This window comes from Cervus elaphus, chromosome 12 (genome assembly GCF_910594005.1).
Source record: "Cervus elaphus chromosome 12, mCerEla1.1, whole genome shotgun sequence".
Classification (NCBI taxonomy): Eukaryota; Metazoa; Chordata; class Mammalia; order Artiodactyla; family Cervidae; genus Cervus; species Cervus elaphus.
The window spans coordinates 90669152-90690662 of record NC_057826.1 but is presented as its reverse complement, the minus strand read 5'-3'; the positions used below and the strand labels follow the sequence as shown (position 1 = coordinate 90690662).

Genomic DNA, 21511 nt, shown 5'->3' with positions numbered 1-21511 from the left:
CAATGAATATGTCCCATGTCATGTCTGATAGCTGCTAAAGATGTGAGGAGGTAAATGTTACCTTAGAAAGATGTGCTTTAAATTTTTAGGAGATCTGCTCTATTGATGGGAAAATAAAATAAAAATGTTAATTTTAGTTTCTTAGTTTACCACGCTGTATTTTTAGCCAAATTGAGAGCACATAAGATATATAAAGAATGGGCTATTAAGATACATTTAGTCAAACAAAGTAAAACAATAACTTATTCTCCATTTCAGTCTTAAATGTTGCATGTTATAAGAAAAGAAATATGTAAGGAAATGATCATGACTACTTTTGAGATATGTGCTTCACAAGAATAATTCTCACTAACAGGTTAACAATAGTCTTTTAAGCTGAAATCAGAGGGAAAGGATTCTATAATAATGAAACTAGAAAACAGGAAAGATTAATTTCATTCATTTAATACACTTTGGATGAATTTCTATTATGGATCGAGCAGTGAGAACAGAAAGGCCAACACAAAGGCCCTGTCCTATCTTCCAGGGACCCAGACTCTGAGTCTTATTAGATTAATATATTTCTAATATAAAAGATAAGGCACCTTTCCCCTACACTGACACTGATGTTTACTAAAGTCACTTGCTGTCTCCCTCTTAATTTCCCACAGACTTCTAAGAGCTAGAACTGAGGGATGTTAGAAACAATCTATTACATATTACAGTCTTCTTATTTCACAGATGACACTCTGAGTGGAACTCAAAATTTAACGTACTATCTTAAATTTACAAGATAACTTTGGCAAGGCACACATGTAGTGAAGCATGGATGCCAAAATCTTCAGTGAAAATATGAAATAAGTTTCTGAAACTGTGTACTGTTTTAAAAAAACTTACTAGGAAAACTTTCAAACATACACAAAAGCAGAGAGAATAACATAAGGTACTGATCACTAACTTTCAAAAAACTATCAATATTTGTCCAATCTTGCTTAATCTTTTGTTCTACTTCAAATGTCAGATGATATAGTAATTTCATCAGGAAACAGTTTGGTTTGTATATCTAACAGATAAAGACTTGTCAAGAAAACTTATAATACTATTATCACACCTAAAGAAAAAAAAAACTACCCCAATTTCATGTAAAATAGTGTTCACATTTCCTCAACTATCATATATATGTCTTTTCAGAGTTGGTTTGCTACAGTCAGGATTCAAACAAGACACACATGTTACATTTTGTTGGTATCTCACCTAAATTATGCATGTTAAAGAACACAGTAAAAATTTGTTTTGTTATCTTTTTTCAGCAGAAGTGTACAGTAGACCTTTAGTAATAATTTAGAATTTAGGGGAGATATTTATATATTCAGTAATGTGGAACAGCTGCAAATGTAGAGAAATAACCCATATTGATAGGCCTATAAAAGCTGTCTGTAATTATATTCCTGAATGATTTGAATCACAGTGTATCTGATATATTCTAAGATAAGTGGCTCTTACTTTTCTTTGATATTAGGGTCATAGACTGTGCTTATCTATTTTTACTCCATGTTCTCTTCTCTCTGGTAATAAATTAATTTCTTAGTGTTAGTTTCGTGTGTGCCTGAAAGCTAAATTCATTCTCTTTTCCTTTGAAGAGAAACAAAGTTTCTCTAAGTATCAAAGTAAGATTTTTCATGTTTAGGGAAAGTTTTTCATGTTAAAAGGCTTAATACTATTAAATAACACTTAATGGAATGGAAAATCAATTTTCCATACCATGCCTTGTCCTGTGTTCAGAAAATTTTTGGCAAGCTTTTAAAAGAGGAACAGAGGTAACAGAAGTTAACTTGACTGATACATAATTAAATAATAATTAAAACATGACTGGCCAATGCATAATAGTCTAAGATATCTTAAAGCTTAAAAAATATTTTTCACTATAGATATCATAATTCAACACAAGCAAAAAAATTCACAACATAGCAGCTGACAACAATACAATGCTCAATCAACTTCAAATGCGGAAAACAAAATTTCCAGAAAAGATTAAATTCTTTTAAAATAACTGGTACTATAAAACCTTTTATTTTCGAGTGTAGTACATATAATTGTAATTAATGAAAACTAAAAACAATAATCTTAGGAAAAAAGTCTCAAGTGAACTGCCTTAGCTCTAAAGATGGAACCCACAGCAAGGACAGGAACTACTCACCACAAAGTAACAGGCAGGCCCGGGCCCTCTTTACCATCATGTCTTTAATCCTTTTGTTTCTTACAAATTTCTACACATATTTTCTTTGTTTTGGTGGTAACCTTTTTTTTTTGTTTGTTTTGCTATAATAACTATTGTTAGCAATTGATAGAGTGGATTTTTCAATGTGGAGAATTCAAGACTTAAGATTGCCATATATTTGTTTAAGGCAAATAAAAAATGTTTTTACAATAAAAAACCTATAGGTAAAATTAATAACAATATCTTTTTAAGAAGCAGCTCATCTTAATAATCTAGGACAGGGAGAGATGATAATGGTCTGTTACTAACTATGAGACCTCTGAATTAGTACAGAAATAAAAAGATAAAGCAGTAATACAGCATACCTTAAAGATTAATTTAAAAATTAAAGCAACTCATATGCAGAAGAGAATTAAATAAAAGAATAAGATGGGACATGGCTGGGCAATGAAAGCACAAAATACTGTCAGACTTTAATTAAAAAATGTTTTCAATTTAAGCAGACCCAGGCCAGTGATTTTTCATTATTTTTATCACAGTTCCATGACTACTGACATTTTCATCAGAACAAATAAAGGATTTTTCCCAAATTTAAAATGACAAAATTATTTTTAATTTTAACTTATAATTTCTTCCTTCTTTAAAGTCAAGGAAATTTTTGATCTGAGCTCGACTTGTCTCTTAGCCTGAGGCTTAAGTTTTTAAAATATAAAAAGCACATATTTAAAAAAATACAGTTTGTCCAGCATATCAGAAAACAATCTTTAACACAGATATATTATCATTTATGTGGGAATGAGGCTATGTATTCGTGAAATATCTAGCATATGACTTAGTAAGACCCTTGTACAAAAACTAGAAGCAATCTGTCCTTGTAGGCAAACTAGAAGAAAGCCAGCACTCTGGTGGTAGAAGAGAGCAGATTGGAAAACAAAATTAAAATGACCTGCTGCTGCTGCTAAGTTGCTTCAGTTGGGTCCAACTCTGTGCGACCCCATGGACTGCAGCCTACCAGGCTCCTCTGTCCATGGGATTTTCCAGGCAAAAAGTACTGGAGTGGGTTGCCCATTGCCTTCTCCGTAAAATGCCCTAGCCCAGTATCAATTTTAAAAAAGTGAAAGGCCTATCTAAGTCCACTTTTGAGAAATGGAGATCAAATTCAGTTACAACTGTCCATCATTATGATGCGATTACCGAGTAATTCCACAGGCTGTTTTAGCAAATTCAGACTGAGAAATTCAGGTTCTGCATCATGAGTTATGGTTTGTTTTTTTCTTCATATTGTTTTAAAACTGACATAGTGACCTCTGTGCCAAAAGCAGGTCTGACAGGTACTCTTGATTTTCCAATTAATTTCCTATAATACAAACTGGGTCAGGATCTCATTCCTAACCATGGATAGCTGTAACTCAAGTAGTTGCCAATCTCTATCAAGAGCAGAAGCTGTAGGCCTACTTGCCAGTTCTCCTATATTCCTTTCATAGGAAGTTTCACAGAACTAATGATAAACACGAACTTCAAGTGGTAAACTTGGTTTATGTATTAAAAAAAAAAAAAAAGCCTTTTCCTTGCCTCACTTTGCCTGTTCAAGGGCACATTACATGTGGGTTTTCTCTTTCTTACTTTCAGCCTGTAAATCCTGGAAGGGGTTGGTTTAGTCCATAAGCCATGTCCCACTCTTGCAATTCCATGGACTGTAGCCCACCAGGCTCTTCTGTCCATGGGATTTTCCAGGCAAGAATACTGGAGTGGGTTGCCACTCCCCTCACCAGGGGATCTTCCTGACCCAGGGATCGAATTGGGGTCTACTGCAGTGCAGGCAGATTCTTTACTGACTGAGCCAGCAGGAAGCCCTGAAGGGGCCGGTGGAGCCCTTAGTGAAGTAGCTTCACATTGATAAAACAATGCCATCTTTTGGCTGCTCATAGGAAAATTCCATGCTGACTACCCATAATAATAAGCACAAACCTCAGGTTAATGCTGCTGCTGCTATTGTCTTTACTGGACATGGTGGGAATCTATTTCTTCATTAAGTGATTTAGTGAATATCCACAGCGTCACTTCAAGAAAGTAGAGGTGAACAGCATGTACTCAAAATTATCCATCTACTTTTTGTTAGAGCGTGATGTTAGTTCAGATATTTAAATTCTAAACTGTGTTAAATGTCAAAAGTTAACTCCTGCTAGATTTTAAGCTAGTACTGAAATAGGTGGCGCTGTGGAGGTTAGCTAATATAAAATAACCATGTTTATGTATACAGTCATAGAAATGCTGACAACCTGCATTTGTAGAAATATCCCAAAGGGCAAACTATGTTACAAAATGAAAATACTTAGTATACCGAAGTTACATAATTTTGAGGACATTTTTCTTTTGTTTTGCTCTTACTCAACTGTAAACTCCCTAAGGTCTGGAACATAGCCTTGTACACAACTAAATCTTTGGCTCCTCCTCATATTCTGCCCTGAATAAATACTTGTTGAATGAAAAAAACAACAACACTTAACTGGCATATGTAGTAGGAATCCGGTCTCATTTAAAGACTGATCTGGACTTTGTTCTAGCTCTTGAGAGGTAGCCTCTAAAGACTTGGAATTTCCAGAGTGATGGAGTGCCTTTTTTATTCATGGTGGGCCCCTAGAAAGCTTGGCTAAGCAGATAACCCAAGATGGAAGCTGACCACACCAGAAAGACCAACCGTATGATTATAGAGGGCTGGGGGTCTAGGGCGCTGATATCTGACTGACTTGGAGGGGAAGACTAGAGAGCGAGTCAGCCATGAGGCAATTAATTCAGTCGACACTGCTTATGCAGTAAAGCCTCAATAAAAACTGGCTCTCTAAGCTTGGTGAGCAACCCTGGTTGGCAGTACTCCTGTATATACTACCAACTCCAACACAAGGAGGGTAACCCCAAAGCTTTGAGTTTGAGACACAACCAGAATCTCCTCCATAGATTTCTTCCTTCAGCTGATGCTAATTTTATCCTATTGTTACATACAATAAACAGGTGGCACTAGTGGTAAAGAACGCACCTGCCAATGCAGGAGACGTAAGAGACACAGGTTTGATCCTTGGGTCAGGAAGATACCCTGGAGGAGGGCATGGCAACCCACTCCAGTATTTCTGCCTTGAGAATCCCACGTACAGAGGAGACTGGTGTGCTACGGTCCATGCAGTTGCAAAGAGTCGGACGCTACTGATGCAACTGAGCATGAGCATGCCACAGTAAACCTGTAACCCTAAACATAGGGTTTCCCTGAGTTGTGTGAACTGACCTAGGGAACTGTCATACTTGAGGGGAGCCTGCAGCTGCCTCAGCGGCCGTGGACAAGCTCACCAGCCCGGAGGGCTCTGCCCTATCATCATGTGCTCAGCCGCTCAGTCGTGGCTGACTCTTCCAGACCCCATGGACTGCAGCCTGCCAGGATCCTCTGTCCACAGGATTTTCCAGGCAGGAATACTGGAGTGGGTTGCCATTTCCTTCTCCAGGGGATCTTTCTCACCCAGGGATCGAACCAGCATCTCTTACAGTCTCCTGCTTTGGCAGGCGGATTGTGGATTCTTTACCACTGTGCCATGTGGGAAGCCTGTAACATCAAGCTGGGCTAACTCCAAATAACATATTGTATCAAACTGACGTTTTCTTTTTGCAACCCTGGTTTCTCTTTCATGGACTGTTCTTGGAATTACTTACTACTCCTTAATATATTACCGCTGTCCTTTATAAAGATTGCTTTTCTTAATGAACCTTCCCACAGCCTCCTAAGTTAAATTCCACTTAGGGACTGTGATCCATGAGGATCAAACTGGTTATATTACAGCAGCTAAGTCAGCGCTTCCTCACTAATGTACCACAAATGGGTCAGAGGTACGCTGCGCTACTGCCTCTGCCATTAACCTCAGAAATGTCAGGTGTTTCCTGTGAAACTGGAGCTTCCGGCCTGGGAACCTTCATCTCCTGCAGCATCTCTGTTTACTCCAGAGCACAATACAAATACTGTGTGTATGTCAGTCACTTGGGCATGTCTGACTCTTTGCTACCCCATGGACTATAGCCCGCCAGGCTCCTCTGTCCATGGAATTCTCCAGGCAAGAATACTGGAGTGGGTAACCATTCCCTTCTTCAGGAGATCTTCCAGGCATTGAACCCAGGTCTCCAGCAAATTCTTTACTCTCTGAGCCACCTGTTATCACTTTTCTATATGTACCAAGATATAAGAAAGAAATCATTACTATAATTTTCTCATGATAGTATGTCACCAACAGTCTCCAGCATCACAGACTTGGTTATTCCAACCTCTATGTTATGCTTTAGCCACATTGAACAACTGTTTCTCCAATTTTCCAACATTTCTAATACCCTAGGTGAACAATTGATACTTCTGCTGTGCTCTGCTTAGTCGCTCAATTGTGCCCGACTCTCAGTGACCCAATGGACAGTAGCCCACCAGGCTCGTCTATCCATGGGGATTCTCCAGGCAAGAATACTGGAGTGGGCTGCTATCCCTCTTCCCAACCCAGGGATTGAACCCAAGTCTCCGGCATCCCAGGCGGATTCTTTACCGTCTGAGCCACCAGGAATAATTCACTTTTATTTCACATTTACTCTTAATATGCAAACTTCATCCCTCCCCTTCGTTTCTCATCTTCGCCAGAGGACTAATACTCTGAGGATTGCTACTACTGAATTGTGGGGGTGTGAAGTATAAGAATTTAGAAACTCTTAGCCTAACAATAATATAGTTAAAAAAAAAAATTTTACAAGTAATTCACTAAAAATTCAGTTTCTTTACTGATATACTCTCAGTTCAGTTCAATTCAGTTGCTCAGTCATATTCAACTCTTGGTGGCACGCCAGGCCTCCCTGTCCATTACCAACTCCTGGAGTTTACTTAAGCTCATGCCCATCGAGTCGGTGATGCCATCCAGCCACCTCATCCTCTGTCATCCCCTTCTCCTCCTGCCCCCAATCCCTCCCAGCATCAGGGTCTTTTCCAATAAGTCAACTCTTCGCATGAGGTGGCCTAAATACTGGAGTTTCAGCTTCAACATCAGTCCTTCCAATGAACACCCAGGACTGATCTCCTTTAGGGTGGACTGGTTGGATCTCCTTGCAGTCCAAGGGACTCTCAAGAGTCTTCTGCAACACCACAGTTCAAAAGCATCAATTTTTCGGCACTCAGCTTTCTTCACAGTCCAACTCTCACATCCATACATGACCACTGGAAAAACCATAGCTTTGACCAGACGGACTTTTGTTGGCAAAGTAATGTCTTTGCTTTTTAATATGCTATCTAGGTTGGTCATAACTTTCCTTCCAAGGAGTAAGCATCTTTTAATTTCATGGCTTCAGTCACCATCTGCAGTGATTTTGGAGCCCCCAAAAATAAAGTCTGACACTGTTTCCACTGTCTCCCCATCTATTTCCCATGAGGTGATGGGACCAGATGCCATGATCTTAGTTTTCTGAATGTTAAGCTTTAAGCCAACTTTTTCACTCTCCTCTTTCACTTTCTGCCATAAGGGTGGTGTCATCTGCATATCTGAGGTTATTGATATTTCTCCTGGCAATCTTGATTCCAGCTTGTGCTTCTTCCAGCCCAGCATTTCTCATGATGTACTCGGCATATAAGTTTAATAAGCAGGGTGACAATATACAGCATTGACGTACTCCTTTTCCTATTTGGAACCAGTCTGTTGTTCCATGTCCAGTTCTAACTGTTGCTTCCTGACCTACATCAAATCACTTACGATTATACACTGGAATGAACAAAGAGATTCAGGGGATTAAATATGATAGACAGAGTGCTTGAAGAACTTTGGACAGAGATTCATGACATTGTACAGGAGGCAGGGATCAAGACCATCCCCAAGAAAAAGAAATGCAAAAAGGCAAAATGGTTGTCTGAGGAGGCCTTACAAATAGCTGAGAAAAGAAGAGAAGTGAAATGCAAAGAGAAAAGGAAAGATATACCCCTTTGAATGCAGAGTTCTAAAGAATAGCAAGGAGAAACAAGAAAGCCTTCCTCAGCGATCAATGCAAAGAAATAGAGGAAAACAACAGAATGGGAAAGACTAGAAATCTCTTCAAGAAAATTAGAGATACCAAAGGAACATTTCATGCAACGACGGGCATAATAAAGGACAGAAAAGGTAAGGACCTAACAGAAGCAGAAGATATTAAGAAAATGTGGCAAGAATACACAGAAGACCTATACAAAAAAGATCTTAATGACCTAGATGAAATTGAAAGAGAAGAATTAAAAAGCTGGCTTAAAACTCAACATTCAAAAAACAAAGATCATGGCATCTAGTCCCATCACTTCATGGCAAATAGATGGGGAAATAATGGAAATAGTGACAGACTTTATTTTCTTGGGCTCCAAAAGCACTCCAGACGGTGACCGCAGCCATGAGATTAAAAGACACTTGCTCCTTGGAAGAAAAGCTATGACCAACCCAAACAGCACATTAAAAAGCAGAGACATTACTTTGCTGACAAAGGTCCATCTAGTCAAAGCCATGGTTTTTCCAATAGTCAAGTATGGATGTGAGAGTTGGACCATAAAGAAAGCTGAGCACCAAAGAATGGATGCTTTTGAACTGTGGTGTTGGAGAAGACTCTTGAGAGTCCCTTGGACTGCCAGGAGAAACAAACCAGTCCATCCTAAAGGAAATCAGTCCTGAATATTCATTGGAAGGACTGATGCTGAAGCTGAAACTCCAACACTTTGGCCACCTGACGTGAAGAACTGATGCATTTGAAAAGACCCTGATGCTGGGAAAGATTGAAAGTGGAAGAAGAAGGGGACGACAGAGGATGAGATGGTTGGATGGCATCACTAACTCAATGGATGTGAGTTTGAGGAAGCTCTGGGAGTTGGTGATGGACAGGGAAGCCTGGCGTGCTGCAGTCTGTGGGGCTGCAAAGAGCTGGACATAACTGAGCGACTGGACTGAACTGAACTAGTGAAACAGAAGTCACCATATAAGCTAAAAAGTGTTTAATCCATTTATTTTCACACTCAAATCATCCCAGCATAATTTGTTTGCTTAAAAATTCCACAGATTCACAAAATGTTAGAATTAAAAGGAAACATGGAGATCTACTTTGCTTTTATTTTAGAGGGGAGAAAACCAAATTACTTGCTTAATATAATTACTGTTGTTGATTCAGAAAGACAGACATTAGGTATCAATAAAATGGCATCCTAGTCATTCATATACATGCTTACCATGCCTATTACAAAATGACTGCTTTTTGGGTTATATATATATATATTTATTAATCCTTGCCTAGAGAAACTCTGGAAAATACTACATATAATAGTATTTTCTTCTTTCATTCTCCTTACATTTAAAAAATAGTGAGTATACAATTTTATAAAGTTGAGGTAAAATACATAATACTTTATATTGTTTCATCATTTAATTTTATACCACATTTTAAAATCTCATTCAAAGATTTAATAAACCATCTTTATTCAGACTACACAACATGCTTTAATTTGACTCTGCCTGATGCAGCCATCATTCTCCTATCACGGCACTGTGGTTACAAATAACCATGCACATAAACCTCTGTATTTCTAATTATTTCCTTAGAAGAAAAACCTAGACATAAGATTACTGGGTTTCCCTTGTGGCTCAGTAAAGAATCCATCTGCAATGCAAAAGACCTGGGTTCTATCTCTGGGTCAGGAAGATCCCCTGGAAAAGGGAATGGCTACCCACTCCAGTATTCTTGCCTGGAGAACAGCCCTGGGCTACAGTCCATGGGATTGCAAAGGGTCGGACACAACTGACTGACTAACACTTTCACAAGATTACTCTGTCAACCAGGATGCATATTTTGATGATTCTATACACAGATGCCCAAAGTGCCACCCAGAATGATGGTTTAGACGACATCAGTGGAGAAGTATGTAACGCCTGTTTCACTGCATCCCTCATTCGTTTTCTGGATGAATCCCAGGGAAGATTCATTCAATAAGGATTATACCACGTTCCTCACAACTTTCACCTGTCTTGTTGGACATTCATAACGTGGAAACCTGTTTAAAAATCACCTGGTCCTAGAACACTTTTCATATCAGTACAGAGTAGTCTTTTATGGGTGGGGGGGCCCGCACTGCAAGATTTTAAAATATTCAATTTTCCAGGAATAACTACCAGAAAAACCATTCAATATTTTGGAAAATCATGTTACACCACAGCTCACGGTATTTGGGTTGCTAATACAATCACACAGTTCATTGGTTTGCATTTACAGTTGCCGGCATCATTTCACTACTTCACCTCATTTCTAATGTAGTTACAGTCAAACATTTATGGTCTAACGTAGTTATAGTCAATCATTGTACTATTTATTAGAAAGTACTTTTTTCTTTCTATTGAATTGAGGTAACATGTTGATTTTTAAATTAAGGATGTACTCATCCATGAATTTTATTTTGGGATTCAAGAGACTCTTGCATTTGTTGAGGTCCCATACCATTATTGGAGCTTTTAATTTTTGAGGACTAGTCTTTGAGTATTTCCTTGATGTCTTTAGTCTATTTCTATCTAAATTTGTATACCTAATGAGGAAACTTACACTTTGGTTGATTCAGCTTTCTAAAGCACTGTTTCAAGGGCTGGACGTGAGATCAGGAGCCATGATATTCTGCATCAGAACGCTCAGTTTATTTCCATAGGTTCTACTTTTCAAGGCTCTACTTTTCTCTTTGTTTAAAGTTCTATTGGTTTCTTTATTGGCTTGTTGCTGGTGAATTTCTGATTGCCATTCTTGTTATGATCACTTGTTTGACCATTTTGTTAGCTTTTGGGGATGAAGGTTGTGATCCTGCTTCACCTGGGAGTTCTTTTTATTGGGCATACTCTTTCGAGAGAGTGCTTTGCTTTTCCTTTGAAGAGACCATCTCAATAAATATTTTCTTTAGTATAAAAAGATGAGTCCTTCAATTACTTTGTGATAAGTGAAAATTTACTACAAGCTTTTCTAATCTCAATTGCATTCTTCTTACAGCTAATAAAGTGTGAGTCTACTCAGGGTCCATTATCACGTATTATACCACTTCCAAAAATATTAGCTAATATTTATTGAGTGATGACAATGTGCCAGTCACTGTTCTAAGAGCTTCACATTTATTAGCTCATTAATCTGCAAGAACCTGTGAAGTAGATATTATCATCATAGGAAACTTAGGTGCAGAGAAGCTACTTCCCAATTTGCCCAAGGTCACATAGCTAGTAAGTGGCAAAGCAGGGATTTCCTTTTTGGTCATCTGATATCAAACCCAAGTTATTCATCTACCACCTTATTGCCTCCCAAGTTTTGAGGGTCCTCCCTTCGCCTCAAAAACTTACTGTGCTTCACTATAGATTTTTTGATGACCAGTTTCTCTTTACAAATGCTTAATAAATATTTATTACTTAAATGAAATAATTACCCACTTTCCCCTCCTCTCTTCTAATGTGCCTTGACCTTTTATAGTAAGAAGGACAAACTAAAGTCCCAAATACCGCTTTACTCATTTCTGAGTGATAAAGAGATAATCAAGTTCTACAAACTGAAAAACAACATGATACGCTTAAGAGTTTTCGCCTGTATTTTCTGAGTTGACCAACGCTAAAGGGGAATGCATGGAGCTCTTTTGAGTGTTTCATTGCACAGCCTTGATATCACATTTGCTTTGAAGAGGAGATTTGTTGGTAGCACTGTACAAGAATTAGGTACTGCTCTCTCTTATCTCTGGCAGAAGCAGTTCTATGTTTCCTGGCAGCTCAAATCACCAATCATGTACACCCTGCTCGCCCTGGCAACCACTGGTTCAGCAGATCTGCTCAAGCTACCTGTGTGCCCACCAGAACTTGCTGTGCTACTGCTTCGTTCGTCAGATTGCCAACGACAGAGTAATAGGAGGAAGCATACCAACAGATTATACATCTCGGGCAGCATGCCTGACTCAGAGTGAAAGGTTAGTGGTATAACATGCCAACACTGAAAAAGTTACTGTACTTTCAGATATTGTGACAGGCTGATGGCTTTGGCATTATTTTGAGATAGGTAAGCCTCTTGCCTCGTTGCCAAGTCAGTCCCCACAAATAATATTAGAGAATTTTCTTAAAAGACATTAAGGCATGTACATATATAATGCAAATAGAAACACAATGTAAAAAGAAATACAATCTTGAGTTTTTAAATAAAAACAAGAGTTTTAGTAGCCTGTGATAAAGGAATAGTGTGGTAGACATAGAATCATGATGAGAATGGGAGTCTCTTCATGTAGAAAACAATTCTTCAGGACAGAATCTATGTATATAAACTAATTCAATGTGGCAAAGAACTTTTCATAAGTTAGATACATAACAATACCAGAGAAAAATGTACACATGGTAAGTAAGTGTGGATAACAAGGAGAAATTGAGACAACGGTTTGGATAGGGCTAATTTAAAAATGTATTTACAAAATTAAAAGGTCAAATTTGAAATAGATTTGTTAAGAGGAAGAACTGTTTGAGGCTAAGAATCTAATTATTTGTATTTTAATAAAAAAAGATGCAATGGCATAATTTGAAAACTGAGCTAATATATTTTGAAAATTACTTACGCTAATGACTGATGAAGTAGCTGACAAGTTTAAACCTTCAAGATCAGCTATCAGGCTTGGAGAAAGAGCTGGGGTGGGAAGTGCAACTGGAGTGGACACCGGGTTGACTGTAAGTAAAGGGCCAAATTAGCACATGTGCATGAAAATTTAATTCGTATTACTAAAAGCAACATTTTTATTTTGCTGGTAAATCTAATTAAATTACTTTGATTAATAAGTCTATGACAATTCTATTTAACATCTTGATTTAGTCAAGCTATTATCAAGTCATGGCAGTTATTAGTCTTAGCTTTCAAAACATAATGACAAATCCTATAACAAAATAAGAATATAAATACCTTGAGTAATACTTTTTGAAAATTTTAATCTCCCAACATTATCACTAACATTAATCATCCAGTAGCTTAACTAAAAGAAAAAGGTAAAGAAACATTTTTTCAGACTAATGTAAAGGATAACAACAGCTCTCAAGAGAGTTTTCCAGTTGGGATATAAGCCTTAAAAGAGTGTTTATTAAATCTTTTCTCTATTTTATTCTCCACTGTAATAATTATAAGGGGCCCAGACTACCTAATTCACTTCTAATTATACTTTGTCAGCAAAAGCTATGAGCCAGATAAAAATATTTGATTCTATCAATAAAAGAAATTTGAAAAACTTTTGTAAACACAAATTTGATCACATCACTGTCATGCTGAAAACTCTTCAAAGATTTACAACTGTCTACAAAAATAAAGTCCAACTCCTTAATTAAATGTGCAAGGTCTTCTATGATCTAGCTCTGCACTGTCTAATAGAACTTTCTGAGATGATGGAAATGTTAACTGTAATGGCCAACATGATTGTCATTAGCCAGTATACCAACTGCGCTCCTGAAATGTGGCTAATGTGATCAAAGAACTGCATTTTAAAATTTAATTAAATTTAAGTAGCTACATGTGGCCAGTGGCCACCATACTGGGCAGGTCTAGCTTAGTTCCAATTTCATCAGTCACTCCTATGTTTTAGCTCTACCAAGTAAGTTTCCAAGATCTTGCTTCACGTCTTTGAACCTTGTATATTCTATCCGCTTTGCCTAAAGGTACTTCTCTGCCTCATTCACCTTGCAGTCTGTATCCACTGAGATACCACTGAGAGGGAAGGCGCAACTAGACTCACTTAAACATGGTTTCTGTGTGTCTTCTTCGTTCTACAGGTACACTTGGACACACTTCTACAACTATACTTCTCTTGTAGTACAAATTTGTGTCTTTAAATGTTTTCATCTCTCCTGGTCTGTGTGAGTGGACTTTGACACATTTTCAGTACTTAGTCATTGTTCAACTGTTTGTTGAATGAAATAAATTCAAATGTGGAAAAAGTTTTAGCTTCCAACAAATTCTCACTCTACAATAACACTATAAAGGAAGTCACATTTACTTCATGTGGCATCACTTTTCAAGCATCTTTCTCTCACTTTAGTCTCACAATATCTTGTAAGTTAGGCAGAACAAATATTCATTCATAAAATTATCAATAAGTACTTTTTGAACAATGGAGCAAGAGAGAGACAAAGAAGTTCAAGATATGGTCCCTGTCTTCAAGAAACTTAAAACCCAACTGAGGAAAAAAGATACATGCTTGAAGACAAAAAAAAAAAAGTGACAATACGGTCCATAAATGATATTGCCAAAAGAAGAAAAGTTTCAAAAAGAAAATCTGAAAATCTCAACATGCCCAAGAGAAAAAGCAGCGTGGATGCTGGCTGGGGAGGGAGTGGAGCCCCAAGCTGCTCCCCTGCACTCTTCAAGGAGTGTGCTCTTAGTGAGAAGCACTGCTACAATATCTCCATGCTTCCTTAGACACACGTCAAAAACCACCACCAATTAGCAAGTGCCATAGGGAATTGTAAAAAAAGGATCAGTGGGGATAGAGTGGCAAGAGAAGGCTTGGTGAGTAGGAGGGAGTGAAGCCCGGTTTTAAATTAAGGGTAGAATTCAAATTAATAGGAAAGGAAAAAGCTGGTTAGTTACTGAATGAGATGATGTAAACAAGGGCTGAGAGGTGGGAATGTAAAGCTAAGGGGATTGGATTTATCCTATAAATCAAAGAGAACTATTAAAAATCTACCAGAAAGAGGAGTAGTAAGATATATGGTACTGCATAATTAGTCAGAGGCTGTTGTAAGAGACAGACTGAAGAAACGTAAAGAGCACTCGGGTTGGCGCTGAGGAAGAATTTACGATAGTTTAGGCACAGTATGATGAGGACTAAAGTAAGATAACGGCATGAATGGGCAGAAGGGGCATTTATATAAAGACAACGTAAAATGAAGCCTATGAAGATTAAAACTTGCAAGATCATAAAACAAGTGAGTGGAAGAACCACTGTAGGACTATAAATTGGTTCTTCTTTAATTTGAATCAAAATGTGTTGCCTTTCCATGCAACATGTAACTTTTCCAGTGGGCTCTAAGGGCATGTCTGCCCATTTGTTTGTCTATCCATCCAATCCAAAATATTAGGTGACCATGTAAGAAATAAAAAAACTGAGCATGAAATAGCCTCTGATTTTAATTATAGCTTGGCTGAAGACAGAGAAAAACAATTCACACCATAGGTAAGCTTGACTCTTACAGGAAAAAATATAAGCTTTTAATATCATTTCAGAAGACTGAGGTTCTGGCATTAAAGAAATAATTACACATCTGTTTACAGGTCTGGCAAGATCGAAGCTGGCACTGAAAGTTAATCCTAAATAGAATTCTGCAGGCAGCTGACTATGGTGAATTAATGAGTAAGAAACAAAATGATTCTACAGTTCTTTTTTTTTTAAAGGCATACAAATTAAAATGAGATACCATTTCCACCTATCAAACTGGCAAAGGCCATTTTAAAATACAAAACCAGCACTGGTAAACCAGGGTGAGAGGAATCTGGCACTCTCATAGTACTGCTGGGTATGTTGGTACCAACTCTGTGGAAGGCAATTTTAGACAGTAGAATTCTTCATAGCTTTTGTCCTGGCAACTCTACTCCTGGGAATTTATCTTAAGGATATAGTCACGGAGACAATGCAATAACATACTTACAAAGATGCATATAGCTTCACTGATTAAGACAGCAAGAAATGGAAACAATAGTTAATTAAATAATAAGTTTTATTTCCACAATAGTAAACTTACAGTATAAAGGATAACCTTACAGTATTAAAAGTCGTTAAGGAATATTTATGGTAAAGAAAGAAATGTGAATGATAAAGAAAGAAAGAGGCAAATAATAAAACAGAATTTCAAATCTCCAATTTGGAGGAAAAAGGATTTACCTATGAAAAGATGCTGAACTGATCTGTCAGAATGCTAACCCATTTTCTTTTCAAAACTTTCTACAAAACACTTTCTTTACTAAAGTATATTTAATAATTAGACAACTGTTCTTCTGATCAAAGTTATACTTCAAAATCTCAGTAAAACTTTTAATATATAAAAATTTTTAAATGACTAATTATTGGGTATTAAAAACAAACAGAAATATATCTGAGGTTGAGTTAAATGTAAGTTGGGAAGAAATTTCCCTTAAAAAAAAAACTTACATTTAAATTCTTAAAACTTAGTATTTAAGAAAATCTTTGTTTCTATATACTTTTAAAAAAGCTTTAAAAAGAAATAATAAAAATTGTATCATTTTATAGGTTTCGCTTTTCTCTTTAGCTGCCAGAAAATCCACAGTCAAATGTAAGGAGAAAAGGAATGAGTACACTCTAGTACCTTGTAACATTGACTCTTAATTCCTTTTTAAAGGTCTGACTGTTGTTCTTTTACAATTTAAAACTTAAAACTTTACACATAAATGTAAAAAATTCATTGTCACAGAGAGATACAAAATAAGTTGTTGTTTTTTTCCCCCTCTCCTCTGTCCCTAGTTCATTCTTACATCCCATAGGGGTAGGAGCTAACACTATTAAGTATATCTTCTGTAGCCTTCCAGAAATATACAATGTATAATCATATTTGTATTTGTCTGCAGGATATAGTTCTTCTTTTACTTCTTTACAGAGGAGTCATAACCTACGTGTATTTTTTTGCACTTATAATGTTTCATATATATAACATAAACTAACATATTAAAAAGGTACCTCACTTTTCTTAATGGTTATATCACACTATTGGTAGACATTTCATTTAGTTTCAGAACTGGGCTGTAAAAATAATGCTGCAGTGAAATCTGTATATACCTTTGCACATTAATTCAACAAATAGTTACTGGGTTCACACTATCTCCCAGGTGTTGTTCTAGGTGCTAAGAATAACAGTGAGCAAGACAGATAGTAAACAATACAAAAAAATATTTAAGATAATTTCAGATAATGAAAAATGTCATGAAGACCATCAAGAATGATTCAATAAGTATGTAAGAGAAGGTGATCTTTAAGCTGAGATCTAAAAGATAAACAGCAGCTTGCTATCAGAAGATCAGGAAGAAGTGCTCTTAGCAGGGGAAACAGTAGAACAAAGGCCCTTGACAGGAAGGAGCCTGGCATATTTCAGAAATGCAGAGGAACAGTACGGATAAGAGGTAGGCAGGAAAAAAAAAAAAAAAAAAAAAGAGGTAGGCAGGAGTCAGAGCACTAAAGGAATATGGACATTAAGTGTAAAATTAAGCCATTAGGTTAAAGAGTCTAAAACAAGGATGGAATAAGAATCTGCTTTTGCTAGTTTATCTACAGGATAAATTCCTAGAAAAGAACTGCTAGGTCAAAAGGTGTGTGGAATTTAATATCTTGACAGATATTGCTCAAATGACCTCAAAAACTGCACTTATATGCCTATGAAAAACATGTATGGTATCTGCTTCTCCAAACCTTAACAATATTGGATATTGCTTTAAAAATCTTAGCCAAGAGGTAAGAAGTGATGTAAACTTTAAAATCTTTGCCAATAAGTGAGAAATTATTCATATTTGGTTCCAATTTTATTTTTAGTTTCTCTGTTAAATATTTTTCAGTATTATATATTTTAATTTCTCTACAGTAAGGATTTGCCATGACTATTAGAAATAGGCAAGGTAAACAACATACATAGAACAGGTTCTGTGACAACATGACATAAATGCCTACCTCACATCTGGCACAGGAAAACTGTACTGCAAAATGACAGCAGTTTAGTGTTCAGAAACCTCACTTATTGTTACTCTTCCTCTAGTGCAAAATCTGCTGATCCACAAAGTTAGTTCTACTGTCTCTCAAAATTCAGGACACTTTAAAGGAAGGCGAATACACATTTTTGTAAAGGATTCTAACTTCTTAGAAGTGAATTTGGTGAGGAAAGATTTTTTGCAGTTAAAATATTGATAGATATAAATTTTACTGCATTCCAAAAGGTTTGTGCTTATTTCTGTTCACACCCCAAGTGTGGCAAGTAGAAAACAGTGATGTCCTTTACATTTCCAATTACATCCCTAATTCCCTATATTAAGTTAGATATCTTGATCCCCATAGTCAACATTTAACAATGTAGAAGTTGTGAGATATGGATAATTATTCACTAAAACCAAAGAGTTTAAAATGAATTTGATGCATTTTATTTGACAAATTATACTTATTTAGGTGATACAAAACTAACTGATATACAGAACAGATGGGAAAAAATACTAATAGAAATAATTTTTGATATTTTCCAGTCTATTGATATCTATAAATCTTTTGTAATACATGTTGATCATTTTGAGACATGTAAATGAAAGGTACTATAAAAATGAAAAATACTACTGCTAAGCACACATAAAAAGATTTAAATTTCAATACTTACAATCATCTAGATCTAGAAGTGAAACATCTTTGGTAAGAGCATTTCTATCTTGCTTTGTTTTTTTTTCTTTCTCCTACAAAATAATAAATATTTTATTTATTGCATATTCTATCTTAAAAATCTATGACATAGTCCTTAACATTTCAAAACAAACATTTTCCCCTCTTTGCTTAGTCTTCCATAAAAAAATCAAGTTAAGTTTCTATATGGTTATGTGAAATGCTTTTTTGAACCAAAATTATTTCAGTTAACACATGATATTTCTTCTTCACCTTGCAAACTTTTAAAATATTTTTTACTTAGAGATTATAAAGGACCTTCAGAAGGAAACCTAAAAGTAAATAATTATTTTATGTTCTGTCAACTTTTTTGCTAACATAAAAATCTAATGTGACTCTTTGATAGAGAGTGTACAAATATTCTCAAAAATAATTTTAGAACAAGTTGATTTAAGAAAAAGAAATGCTTAAACAATACATGCTTAGCTCTGATATTGTCAGTGGGCTTGTGATAGCTCAGCCTTTTTGAGAGGTAGTCTGTAACAGGCATTGTACTAGGAACTTTACATTTTAACACTGGTTTGCATCAGACTTCTTTTGCCAAAGATATTCATTAAAAACCATAAATATTTTCAGGCTCTTGCTCTTTAGGGTTGAAAAGAATTAATTTACTTTCTTTTCTATTTTCCTTTGGGGAGGATAAGTATTTCAATATTTCTATACATAATTAGGGCTTCTTCCACCTCAGATTTGCTTATTTAGTCTATTATATTTTTGAAATGTGGATACCCATAGATTAGATTCCTAAGCCTCAAGGTAGTCACAGTATGCTTAAGAGATTCAGAAAAGATGTGTAACTGTGAGAAGAGAAAAAAAAAAAGGCACATTACTGAGTAGTAGTATAAACAATTAAAGACCAACAAGGATTAGGGTGTTAAACAGATTTATTTGGGCCATGGTTACCTAACTTTATACTTTATTTTTACATTAAACCTTCACAAGTTGAAGGCCAAAACTTAAGCTTTTGACAAAATGTTGTTGTTCACCTATTCAATCATTCATTGATTCATACATATGTACAGAATTTTTAATAGATTCTGTGTTAAGCAATGGAAGTAACACAACCAGGACAGACACAGTCTAGTACCTGCCTTCAGATGACTTATAATCCACCAAAGGAGTTTACATCTTATTACTCATGTAAGTAACTACAAATATTTTTGAAGTAGTCCTTTAGCTACGGAAAGGTATCACTAAAGCAAAAGGTACTTTACTAACATTTAAAGTCTGTATAGTGTTAGACCTCTTATAGCAGTGAACATACATGAACAAGAGCAATATATCACATAACATATCCGGTAACATTTTAAAACGATTTAAATCCTGCTTTTTTTTCCCCCTTCGCCAATACTCAGAAAAATTATTTTCAAGGATCACACAATAATATACATTAAAATACTAGCTAGAAACATCAGCATTGATTTTCTTCAAAATATTTATTTCTGACACTGAAAACTCCAAATCATCTAGGTGGATTTTAATTTTCATTCATTATTTAAAAACAAAACAAGCAATATGTGTCCTTCTCGCCACACCTGAAATAAATAACAATTTCTAGGACTGGAGAAAGAAAAATAAAAGAAATGTTAGTTTTGAAGCTGAAATGTGAAAGTCGGAGGTAACAAAAACACATTCAGAATGAATATGCCATCTCAACAAGAATAACATTCCTGTGAAGAAAGAACATAAAACAAAAAGCTTATCACCATGTGACTTTATCAAAATGCCATGCTGAGCACAATGGGTGTAGCTTCCTATAACCTACAATGGTGCATGACTGTCTTTATGGAACTGTAACCTCCCCACCTGAAAAATTAGAAACCTATCAAATCAAGACAAAGTTAAATCTGGAGGCAGGTCTATATACCTTATTTTCTACTTCACAGCTAAGAGTGTGTAACAATATCTATTAAACACACATCAGGTCACATATAACACAGGACAGAACTGCATGTGGAATTGGCATAATCTCTTATTAGAAGCCTAAAAGAAAGAGAAAAAAAGGATCTCAGAAGGACAGAATTTCATTGACTTTCTGAGTACAGCAAATAACTGGTGACTGAAATACAACATTAGCAATAGATAACGGTCATTTATACTGAATTGAAAAAGCCTTGCATTCCGAATCAAGGCTGTAAAAAGCATCGTGATGTGTTTGGCATTCCTCTCTTATATTTCATTTCTCATTTAAAAAAATCCACAGTAAGTTCAAAACATTTTCATACTTAAAGGATCTACTTTAAAAATAAAAATCTGAATTCTAAACAAAGAAGTTAAGAGCCCCATTCCATCAAACATTTCTCCATTTGCAATTCATCTTGGTAATAGAGACAGAACCTGGGTAAATGCATATAGGACTTGAGGCAGGAGATTTTTCTTGCTCAATGCATAATTCATGTGCTCCGCCTGCAAAGTGTGTAAAATGAGAATTTCACACCGCAGCATGAGCCATGGAGCTGCAGAGAAAAGGCAGACGAAATCATATTTTACTGTGTGAATTTTATTTCTTACCCTCCCAATATTTATACAAAACCATCATTGACAAACCAAACACACTGACAGATCACCCACTGTTTCCATTGTGTTAGTACTTGAGAAGAGATCAGGCAGAAAGATAGACAATTTGTTTTTGTATATTTTTTTAAATAGAGGATTAGGTTTTTAACAGCTGAGTGACTGTATTAGACTTTTATAAGGACAACAGTAACTGATCTTAAAATCTCACTACAAAAATACCTAGTTATCAATGCATCATCCTCAAATCTCCATTTGTTTCTATGGTATTCGATTATACACCTCAACACATCAACATTTTCAAAATGAAATACAAAGTCACAGGGTTAAGAAACTGATTT

General features: G+C 36.0%; 1 protein-coding gene across 2 annotated transcripts in view; it reads right to left on the bottom strand.

The window, feature by feature from the left end:
• The window catches only part of AP3B1 (adaptor related protein complex 3 subunit beta 1), a 228004-nt gene that overhangs the window by 57395 nt on the left and 149098 nt on the right, over positions 1 to 21511 (bottom strand). For both annotated transcript variants that reach the window (XM_043919981.1, XM_043919980.1), the window contains exons 21-22: positions 18598 to 18670; positions 12813 to 12919 (exon numbers count right to left, since the gene is read on the bottom strand). In XM_043919981.1, the coding sequence (XP_043775916.1) occupies positions 12813 to 12919; positions 18598 to 18670 (180 nt within the window). The remainder of the gene's footprint in view (positions 1 to 12812; positions 12920 to 18597; positions 18671 to 21511) is intronic.